Raw genomic sequence first — 11,550 nt, forward strand, 5'->3', positions numbered from 1 at the left:
AACGGATCCGCTCAGGCTACTTTCACACTTAGAAAATTTTCTAAGTTTTAATGCAGACGGATCCGTTCTGAACGGATGCGAACGTCTGCATTATCGGAGCGGATCCGTCTGATGAAACATCAGACGGATCCGCTCCGAACGCTAGTGTGAAAGTAGCCTAAGTCGCTGATAGACACTGTGCTTTTCTCCCTGGAGAAATAGATTGTGCATGTAAGGGTAGGTTCACACTTGAGTTTACCTGTTCCGGCAGAGAAAAGCTTGGCCTAGCCAAATACTTGCAATTAATGGGATCTGGTCTCTTTCCAGCATGAGTGCTGGGTTTGCGTTGGCCATTTACCACTGCATGCACCGGTATTTGTCTGCCTGAAACCCATACTAGTCAATGGGGTCCAGGGGTGAATAGCAGTGTCTGGCTAGGCCAGATCCGGTGACCTCCAGCATGCTGTTCTCTGCCATATCAGGTAAACGCATGTGTGAACCTACCCTTAAAATACAACAGCCTGATCCTTCTGTCCCCTGATATCTGCCATTGCGAAAGAGTCAGGAGGCCCCCCCCTACACCATCTAATGTGTATATCCAGCTTACATATGACCTCATCCCTTTAGACCAGGGATCAGCAACATCTGGCACTCCAGCTGTCCTGAAACTACAACTCCCATAATCCTTCATTCACTTCTAGGGGAGTTAGAAAAACAAACAAGCAAGTGTGCCTGTTGGGAGTTGTAGTTTCAGGAAAGCTGGAGTGCCTAAGGTTGCTGACCCCTGTTTTAGACTTACGATCCCACTTTTTGTAACTCAGTCTGTGTCCAATCTCTGTGTCTTTATCCACTTCCGGACCATCCATGGACTTGATACTTCTAGCTGGCCTATAACCATCCTTAGTTTCTGCTACTCTGCAATTTTTCAGTTGCCTCATACCACTGTTATCCACGTCACATCCAATAAAATAAAATAAATCACAAACACGATTAATCCAAATCAATATTTAATTTGTAAAAAAAAAAAAAAAAATAGCAAAGATTAATTACGTCAGTGCTTCAGGTTCTTCAATGCAAGTGTCGACATTAAAGGCCCCTCTAGCAAATATTGGATTAAGGCTTCCAACCCTTGTCGGGTAGGTGGTTGCAAGGTGCTTTCTAGCTTGGTAACCATCTGCTGATCCATGAAATTACTGGGCAGGTCCCATCACATTGTCTGCTCTGCAGAGAAAGTGGGACCTGAACCAACCAGACGGACAGCATCAGTCACTAAGCCTTTCAACCATGAGCCTGTCCGAGAGGGGCAGAGACCAGAAAGCCAACTCTGCCCTTGGGTGCTTTCAGGTTGCAAAAAAAATGTGAGGATGCATTGTACAATATGCAGCTTTTTATATGAAATCCTTTTTGCAGACAGCTGGTGGTTTTTGGCAGGACAGCTCATCCACCATTTCGCCAAATCGCTGATTGAATGAACATGATGGCCCATGCCAGCAACCAACTGCTTGAATGGCAAAGCCTAGCCCTTTAGGATATGGTACTTTTTGTAAATTTTAGGCATCTGGTTAAATTCTGTTACATACACCTGTATTATATCCAGCCGCCTTCCTGGCATTAGGCCTAAATGCCCATTTTGCAAATCCAGCTTTTAGAGCCCTACCAGGCACAGTTCAAGCCTGTGGGCACCGCCAAGACAGACTTAAAATGCCAGCCCATAACCTTATATAAAATGTATGTTTCCAACTAAGCCTGGTGTCACTGACGGCTGGAATTAAAAACACCCATCAAGGCCACCGGTAGATATCTATCAATATTCGGCACATATGGCCTCAATAATGATCGTGCGTTCCACGATACCGGAAGTAACAGCGCGGCGTGCGTTCCACCGGCCGGAGGTTCCTCCTCCGTGCCTGGTGAGACGTGCTCCGGCACCGACCCCCTGAGGAACCCAACCGGGGGAAACGCGTCGGGGTGTTATAATTATCATATAAAACCATCTAGGGCTTCTTAGGGTTTTACAGGACAGGTGCGAAGACAGGGAAATCCCACCATCTAGGTTTGTCCCTGGGCTGAGGTCTAAGTAGGGCCTCGCTAGGGCGAGTGTTCCCCGCCCTCCACATCAGCCGCCCCAGCCCTGCCCTTTCTGATCATTTCCCATTTATTGTGACTATCTGTGTGCATATGGGATACTACATGCATTATGCTGGTTGGGCCATTTCTTTTGCCCATGCACATCGTTTACCCTCTGTTGTGATTACAGGGCGATTTTATTCTTTATCTTTAGTAAAAGTTATGTTTTAAAGGGTCAATTATTTCCAATTTATAAGCCATCTTCATGCCCCCATTAAAATTTGATCTAGGCTATTACCATGTCTAAAAGATAGATGCAAAAATCACATTTCTAAGCACTGAACTGTCCCCCCTCCCTGACAGATCTGTTTTAGTAACTACTTGCATTTCCCATATCATAACAATGACTCTATGAGGTCTCATTCCTCTATTATTCATGCTAGAAGTTAAGAACGAATTGCTAGAAGTTTGCAGCGAAGGTCCAGATGGGCGTTACCAGATGGGGATGTGTTCCTGCAGTCTGCCCCTATCCTGCTAGTGTCAGACTGTGCAGGGACACAACCCAAACTGGTAGCACCCATCTGGATCGTCACAGAAATTTTCTAGCAATTCATTCTTAATTTCTAGCAGGAATAATAAACGATACAACATAAAAGAGTCAAAAAATTAGATGCCCATAGAATTGTTATCACGTGGAGAATGCAAATAGTCACTAACACAGACATGTCAGGAGAGGTGACAGATCCACTTTAAAGGGGTTTTCTGGAATTTTCATACTGATGGCCTACCCTCCAGGATAGGTGATCAGTATGACCGACACCCCAGCCGATCAGCTGTATAAAGAGATCGAGGCACTCCTTGAGCACTGCGGCCTCTTCCCAAGTCATGTGATGTCATGTTCACTGGTCACATGACCTAGCCACAGCTCAGCCCAATTCAAATGAATGGGGCTGAGCTGTGATACCAAGAACAGCGTTGTGCTTGATAAGCTGCAAGGAGGCCACAGCATTAACCCAAGATCCAGTGAGCGCCACAGCCTCCTCAAACAGCTGGGGTGCCGAGAGTCCGACCCCCTACTGATCCCGTATTGATGACCTATCCTAAAGATACGTCGTCAATATGAAAATCCCTTCAAAGAGCACCTCTGGTCTTACACATAACACAAGCAACCATTTTGTGGGCAGAACCATAACAAAAGGAGGAAAAGTGCATCGAAAAACACTGAAGATTTATCAAAACTGGTGCAAAGGAAAAAAAATGGAGCAGTTGCCCGAGTCGACCAATCACTGTGCAGCTTTCATGGTTTCAGAGGCCCTTTTGAAATTCAAAGAAGCAATCTGATTGGTTATGGGCAACTGCTCCATGTTTCCTTTGCACTGGCACCAATCAATATCCCCAGTTTCTAAATCTTAATAATTAAAGGTGTTGTCCAGGATTAGAAAAACACAGCTAATTTCTAATTTCCAAAAACAGCAACATCCCTGTCCATGGGTTGTGTTTGGTATTGGAGCTTGGTTCCATTGGAGTAAATGGGGCAGAGCTGCAATACTGGACAAAACCTGTGGACGGGGGGTGGTGCCGTTTTTAAAATAAAGCGGTCATGTTTTTATAATCCTGGACAATCCCTTTAATATGAATGGAACCCAATGGTCACCTGAACTCGTCTTCCTGCTATTCAGCCCACAAAATTATCGCCTCTGCTACGGGGGCCCTATGACGGGTTACTGCAGACCCCCGCGTTTGTTGGCTACGGAAAGGAACCCAAGGAGCCACAGCAGAGTGAATCGTTTTACTATATAATTTATCCCTTTGTACACCTAGGACCTGAGGGAGTTAATGGTAACAAAATCCAGACCCCCGTCGGCAAAGATAACGACGGAGCCTAAATCGGTCTCTGGACACTGTTCCATGATAGAAAAAGGCCTTAGATTGCAAAAAACGCTGATCCTGAGAGAATTGCCCCAACGGTGTGGAAGGTGGGGCAGCAGCAGGAACGCAGGGAAAGGGGACCAGCTCGCTTACAGTGCCGAGCTGTGAGGATTAGCCCTGACGAAAATGAGGTTATAAGGCGCAATACCATTCACCTCGGAGCAGACGACACTGCAACCTGTAGAAATGGGAAGGGGGATGGCTATTCAACAGAGCCCAGCTCAAGGAGGGCAGGGGACGCGGATAATTTAGCACTCATGTCAACAGAGCTCTGCACTCACAGCAAACTCTCACAAGCTCTGCGTACTTCAAAATGGTATTTAAAAACAAAACGAAGGCTAAAGAAGAAAAAAAGGAGAATAGAAACGTGGGCAACAACAAAGGAATGGATGGGCGGCTACAGCGAGGCTGCAGCTCAGAGTTTTGGTCTTGGCACCAGTTCTTCCATCGATCACAACCAGCTGAACATTCAAACGGTCTTCCTGGCAGTCAGTACCCGGACTATAGAACCCACGCCACCTACTGCCAAAGCCTGCAGAGGAGACAAACAGGAGCATTCAGACAGGAGCTACATAGACATTTCATTCTAACAACATTAAAGGGCATCTGTCAGCAGTTTTGTACCTATGACACCGGCTGACCTGTTACATGTGCGCTTGGCAGCTGAAGGCATCTGTGTTGGTCCCATGTTCATATGTGTCCGCATTGCTGAGAAATATGATGTTTTAATATATGCAAATGAGGCTCTAGGAGCAACGGGGGCGTTACCATTACACCAAGATACTCTTGCTCTCTCTGCAACTGCATTTTTATTGACAGGACCAGACATGACAACATTTTTACTGCCTGGCCGTATCAATGGTAACGCCCCCGTTGCTCCTAGAGGCTAATTTGCATATATTAAAACACCATTTTTCTCAGCAATGCGGACACATATGAACATGGGGCAGCACAGATGCCTTCAGCTGCCAAGTGCACATAAAACAGGTCAGCCAGTGTCATAGGGACAAATCTGATGACAGATGCAATTTCATGGCAGCCTCCGTCATTTGGACGGGAAGAACAGTGCTGCCGGTCGCACCACTGTTTCTATCAAATATGACTGAACCTGGGATGGCGCTGTTCCGTTAGATTTTTCTACCCCGTGAGATTTCCCTACCCGCGTCACTTCCGGACGCACCGGACATGACGCGAGGAGGTGTGCCGCACAGGCGCACAATGACAGGGTAGCGAAATTTCACAGCTGGACACCGGCAGACACTGTGCATGCGCCGGGAGCCTCACCAGCGGTTAGGGTAGGGAAAAAATTACGGGCCAGTGCTTTTTCCCTACCCTAACCGCTGGGGAGGCTCCCAGCGCACGCGCAGTGTCGGCTGGTGTCCAGCTGAGAACATCCATCCGATCACCGCGCCTACGCACTGCGCGTGCGCTGGGAGCCTCCCCAGCGGTTAGGGTAGGGAAAAAGCACTGGCCCGTAATTTTCCCCTACCCTAACCGCTGGTGAGGCTCCTGACGCATGCGCAGTGTCGGCAGGGTGTCCAGCTAAGTCTGCTGTGAAATTTTCCTACCCAGTCGTTGTGCGCCTGCGCAGCACACCTCCTCACGTCATGTCTGGTGCGGCCGGAAGTGACGAGGGTAGGGAAATCTAACGGAACAGCGGCTCCAATGCAGATGTGAACTCGGACTACAATGTCACCTAAATGCACTATCGATAAAGTAAACGTTCCAGATAAAGCTCTTATCAGGGCGGAGGCCGGGAGACTGTGCAAGCACCATGCAGGATTACTCATGAGCCGAAACTAAATTTAACAGGGAATATGCCAAATAGATAGTTTTGGCTAATTAAAACCAATTACTAAAATATTCTATTCTTGTAATCTAAATGTTATTTTCTGGGTGCCAATTTTATTTTCTGTACCAGAATATGGGGGCAGCCATCTTGTCTAAGATGATATTAGAAGGGTTGTGCAGTGACAAAATATGGATGACCTATCCTCTGTATTTATCAGACTGGCGGGGGGAAAAGTCCCAGCGCCCCCGCCGATCAGTTGCATGAACTCGGGTTCGGTTCCAAGTGGTACCTTGAAACCGAACCCGAGTTCGGGAAATATTTTTTAACAGTAGAAATCAATATATGAAGTTATTACTTGAGACTTCGCAAAGTAATAACTTCGGCTCATCGGAGCCAATACATTCTAATACTGTACAGAGCACTCGCTCCGTACAGTGTTCAAATGAAGATTTATGCGAATCGACTTTGGATGTTTCTTCCGAAGTCGATTCGACCATCCCTATTGATGACCTATCTTCAATGGTAGATGATGTGCTTTCTCTTTCTCTGCTTGTGATGATAATGAGATGACTACTGAGAAGTGAGGTCATGCACCGCCACCGAAGAAAACAGTGCAGGGACCGGAAGATGGAGGCAGAACGGAGCAGCATGGAGCGGGTAAGTATGAATCTTCTTTTTCCGGAAACAGGCTGGGGGCATTACTTAAAATATAATTATAACCAGAAAGCCCCTTTAAGAAAAATGTATACCGTGCATGAAAGGTAAATGGGGGACCATGGTTACGTTTGGCGTATGAGCCAGGATCTTTCCTCCGCGGCCTCTGTATGTGCTCACCTTCTCATGCCACTGCAGTAGAACAGCACTGCTGTTATCAGACGGGCTCTCGAAGCCTTTGTAGATGTATTTCATTAACAGGTCGACACTGTTCTTATCCAGGGACTGGACAGCCTTCTCGATCTCGTTGGCTTTGAAGGAGACCAGAACTTTCAGCACAAGACTCTCTGCTCGATCCTGAAACAGGAACATAATTATATATTGTCGAGACTACAGGCTTCCAATATATTTTAAAGGGGTTCTCCGGTCCCAAAATGATTTCCTATCTGCCCAGAGTACCCCAAACCATGCATACTGTGGCCCCATGTCAGCACTTTCCTTCCCCTGTTCTCAGCATCACTGCATCCTGGCAGGATGTTCACAGGCAGAACTTCCTGTTTTCATCAGTTTCCTGCTGGGTTTGCTAACCAACTCCAGCTTGCTTTGCTCTATCATGTTTCACAGGGCTTGCTTTGCCTAACTAAGATAGAGAAGGGAGGTTTAGGAGGCGTAACTACTGCAGAGGGGACAGTGTGGCAGACAGAACACGCCCTGAGAAATATTACAGAGCAAAGCATGCTGGAGTCGGTTAGCAAACCGAGCAGAAGCTGAAGAAAACAGGAAGTTCTGCATGTACACATCCTGCCAGGACACAGTGATGCTGAGAACAGGGGAAGGAAAGTGCAGGTAGATGAGGCAAATATATGTAGTGTTTGGGGTACTCTGGGCAGATAAAAAAAAATTTTTTTTATTATGGAACTGGAGAATCCCTTTAAGTAGGTAGGTGTCAGTGCTTTCATGCTATATTTTCTTTATGTTCATGGTCCTCTAATGTTGCTCGTGACCTTACCTTTGCCGACTGATTCTTTGCGTTGATCGGCGGGTTCTTCAGAACAGCCTGCAGCGCGCCCATCATGTTCCCTGTGCTGAGGGGTTAAGGAAATCATACAAGAACGACCAATGATTTCATGTGAACCGTCTTAGTAACGGGGTTCTCTGGGGATTCCTAAATATAGAAGAAATAACTAAGCATTGAATGCGCTCTAATTTCCTAATATAGACTCTGTTACCAAGTCCTGATCTCATGGACCATGGCTGCAAAGTAAGACGAGGCAAACAATCATTTACTGACCCACCATACACACGCGCGCTCAGTTGAGTATGCATGTGTTCTGCATGGGGCGAAGAGGGGTAATAGGCTGCTGAACGCCTCTGACGCTGGCTTATCTCTCTAAAATCAAAAGGATTGGTCATGCTGAAATCCAACAGCCTGATCCTTATCATCCTTGACGTCAAGTCATAAGGCTGACCCCCCCCCCCCCCCATCCCATTAAATGGTTGGCTGGTATACATTTAGAGGGACATTCATCAAGACCAGCGTATTGTACTGCTGGAGGATGGGCCAAATTTACGCAGAGGCGCACACCTCCGAGCTGCTGTAGATTTAAAGGGGTATTCCCATCTCAGAAAATGGGTGCGTATTGCTAGGATATGCCCCCATTGTCCGATAGGTGCAGGTCCCACCTCTGGGAGTGCTGGCTCGGCTATTTCCAATGGCCCCATAGAAATGAATGGGAGTGGTGGCCGCGCAAGTGCGGTGCGCTCCCATTCACTTCCATGGGGACAGCGTTTGGTGGTGGCCGAACCCGGGGAAACCTGGGGTCCTCCAGCCACCGCTTTTTTCTTGATATAGGTGTGGGTCCTACCGCTGGGACCCGCACCTATCAGACAGCGATATGTCCCCATTGTCTCAGATGGGAATGCCCATTTACGTCTTTCTTCATGCCAGAACACTGGTGTGAGGAAAGATCAATGTGGAGGGCCCTTTTCTCGCCACTTCTAAAAATTAGTGGGAAATTACCATATTTTGCTGCACAAATGACGGGCGACAGAATGTGTGAACTAGTTACTCCAGCTCTGTGGCGTAAATAGGTTAGTGAATGCCCCCCTTCGTGTGTATGAGCAGCTTACCAATGGATGAGAGACACAGAGCCTATGTACGTATCTCCGAATGGGACATGAGACTACACAGCCCCCCAAAAATACTCTAAATTACAGCTCATCTAGAGAGCAACATTTCCTCCCTGTAGAGACCCCTAATGCATGTAACAGCCCCTTACCTAGATACCCTTTAATGGAGGTCTGAATACAGCTGCAGAGTGATCAGCACTAATAGCTGGAATACATTATTTAGCAAATATCCATTATTAATAATCCGCTCAGGTGGGGGACGGTCTCTACTTCAAGAGTCCAGCCCTGTATGGAGACTTACTGGAACTGCTCCATGGGAAAACAATATGCAAAGAGGTATCTCCCAAGGAAAGAGCACCATCTCAATAGCGCCACCTTGTGGAAGTGGCATTCTTCAAGTCAAAAATCTGACTTTTTAACAAGATCTGGGATATGACCAGGTAAAATAGCCAGGCCAGATATCCGTCCCTAGACAGCTGTTTCGGGGGGCTTGCCGCTCATCAGTACAGAGTAGGATTCTGGCCATTTTCCAAAGGTGGCGCTAGCGAGATGGTTCCGTTTTCTCAGGAGATACCTCTTGCATCTTATTAATAAGATAATACCTGCCATCTGCTGGGCAGGATACAGGGAACCGTCCTGTTATTTGTCCCATGTGAAGAGGACATCCAATAGCAACATCCAGGGGCACCCACACCAGTTAGGGCTCATGCACATGGCCGGAAGTGTTTTGCGCTCCGCAAATCGCAGATCCGCAAAACATGGATCCCGGCCATGTGCACGCTACCATTTTTCTTTTTCATTTCAATAGAAAATGTCCTACACTTGTCTGCAAAACTGATAAGAATAGGACGTTCTATCTTTTTGCGGCCCCATTGAAATAACGGCTATTATTATTTATTTTTAATTTTATAATGGTTCCGCATACGCGCCGCAAAAAGAAACTGAACGGACGCGGACCAATAAATACGTTTGTGTGCACAAGCCCTTACATGTTGCACGTCAGCCTCAGATATTGTGCCAGAATATGCTCGACGTGCCTGCATTTCCATCTTCCCCGCGTCTCAGGATCCCACTTCCTGCATTCCTGAACTGCAAGCAAGACTCGGCTTGTGTCCCTCCAGCGGCAGCCTGTACGCCGCGTACTAACTGATAACAGGCAGCAAGAGGTGTAATAACCCAGGTGTGTACACAGCCAGCGCCAAGCACTGCCGGGCAGCGCAAAGGTCACAACACTCAATCTGCGCGCTCTCTGGAGCGCTGGGATACAAGATCATACCCAAGACGCTCCAAAGGCGGCCATATATACAAGTCATAGGCAGCCAGGTGATGGTACGGTGGTCACAAAGTGATTGGATCTGTCCGGGGTGACATGGCTGCTTTCTTCCAAAAGCAGCACCACCCTGTCCAACAGGTTGTTTGCGGTATTGCAGCTCTGCCTCCGAGACTCATTCATTCAAATGAATGGGTCTGAAGATAAAAAATAAAAAAAATGGGATGCACTTGGGCACCATACGGATATGCACATATGTCTTGTGCCTCAGGGGGAACCTTTATAGGAAGGCATCTTATAGATACGGTGGCCTCCAACCTACAGCTCTCCAGCAAAACTACTACTCCCAGCAGGCACCGACAACCTCAGTCGTAAAAGGTGGACACCAACAGTGTATAACAGTAAATAATAAAAGAAATAATCCGTGAGAAGGCTCCCGATCTCTCTGCTCTGGCAGGAGATGTCACCGCCAGAGGCGTTCTCCTCTTTTGCCACTGAAAACACATGCATTCTCGGCCAAACAGAGCATGCATGTGTGCGGAGGGGTCTGGAGGAGTAGCTGTTTATGGGACAAGCGCTGAGCCAACAGCTATGGGAGATGCCGCCTCTGCTGCAAGCAAACATTTCCATTCACTGACAGCAGACACGGGGGGGGCGGCTTTTGTTCTGGAGAATTTGTCTAGCTCCCGCCATAACCCACTCTGACTTACCGAGGTGCCCCCCTTTACGGTGTCCATAAATCATGCCCATAACCCATAGCAGAGAATTATTGGGGGGCAGTGCACTACTTGCATCCCCCCACGGACAGCATGCATGTGGTTTAACACTACATGATCGGACACCAAACCTGTAACCGCCTGCGCCTTGTACAGCGCCACCGCCTGCGCAGGACCTGGAGAAGCAGAAGTAGAGGCTGCACCCAGTAGTGGCCCCCTGGTTCCTCTTTACACAACATGGACCCCTCTGCCTGCACCCCAGTAATGAGATGCCATGTGCAGTCTGACAGCACTGATAGATGCAGCAGAGCCGAATTAGTCAGACAGCTCATTAGCCTGCAGTCCCATGTAAAGCTTGCACAGGAATATCCTGATAACATGTGTTGTGCTCCATGACAAAACCCAGCTCTGCTACATCCGGCGTAACACTCAGCACCGCTGCATGATGAATGAGTCACTGCTACCCATACATCTATATACGGCTTTACCGTCTGCACCTGCCCAGTATATACCGCAGGAAAGCCGCACACACCTATACACACAGAAGGATATCCCCGGATAGCGCCGTCCACCTCCCCCTCGTCCGGTCCTTGCTGTCCTTCTCCCGCCTCCTCCTCATCCACGAATTTGTTCTCGTCGTACTCGTCCACATCCACCTTACGGAAGCGGGCGGACACCGTGTTCTTCGCCATCCTGTACCGGAGCGCCGGGCAGCAGGGGCAGAAAGGCAGGGAGCGGCCGGGCTCAGTGCGCAGGCGCAGCCGCTTCCGCTCTGAACACCCGGCTTCCTGTACTGAGTGACTGCTGGGACTGTGTGCAGCGCCGACAGCGGCCGCTAGGGGAGCGGGGAGGCCGCCAGCGGTCTGGTGACGTCACGTGCTCCAACATGTATGAACGGGGTGTGATGTGTGTGTGCAGATATAGGGATGGTGTAGCAGTGTATTAGGCTTTGTTCACAGGGTATATAATGGGTGCGGAGTGTGCCAGTCTAAGAGTGCCCACTTGGTATACTT

The 11,550-nt window shown here is 48.2% G+C and overlaps 1 protein-coding gene across 1 annotated transcript; it reads right to left on the reverse strand.

Annotated features, from left to right (window-relative positions):
• Positions 1-1,533: 1,533 nt before the first annotated feature.
• On the reverse strand, positions 1,534-11,307 carry ARPC5 (actin related protein 2/3 complex subunit 5). Its single transcript, XM_040406714.1, has 4 exons — positions 11,090-11,307; positions 7,431-7,503; positions 6,602-6,778; positions 1,534-4,507 (listed from the first exon to the last, which is right to left on the reverse strand). The coding sequence occupies exons 1-4, from the start codon at positions 11,227-11,229 to the stop codon at positions 4,445-4,447; spliced, it is 453 nt and encodes a 150-aa protein (XP_040262648.1). The 5' UTR covers positions 11,230-11,307; the 3' UTR covers positions 1,534-4,444.
• Between the last annotated feature and the right edge of the window lie 243 nt (positions 11,308-11,550).

This window comes from Bufo bufo, chromosome 9 (assembly GCF_905171765.1).
Source record: "Bufo bufo chromosome 9, aBufBuf1.1, whole genome shotgun sequence".
NCBI classification, from domain to species: Eukaryota; Metazoa; Chordata; class Amphibia; order Anura; family Bufonidae; genus Bufo; species Bufo bufo.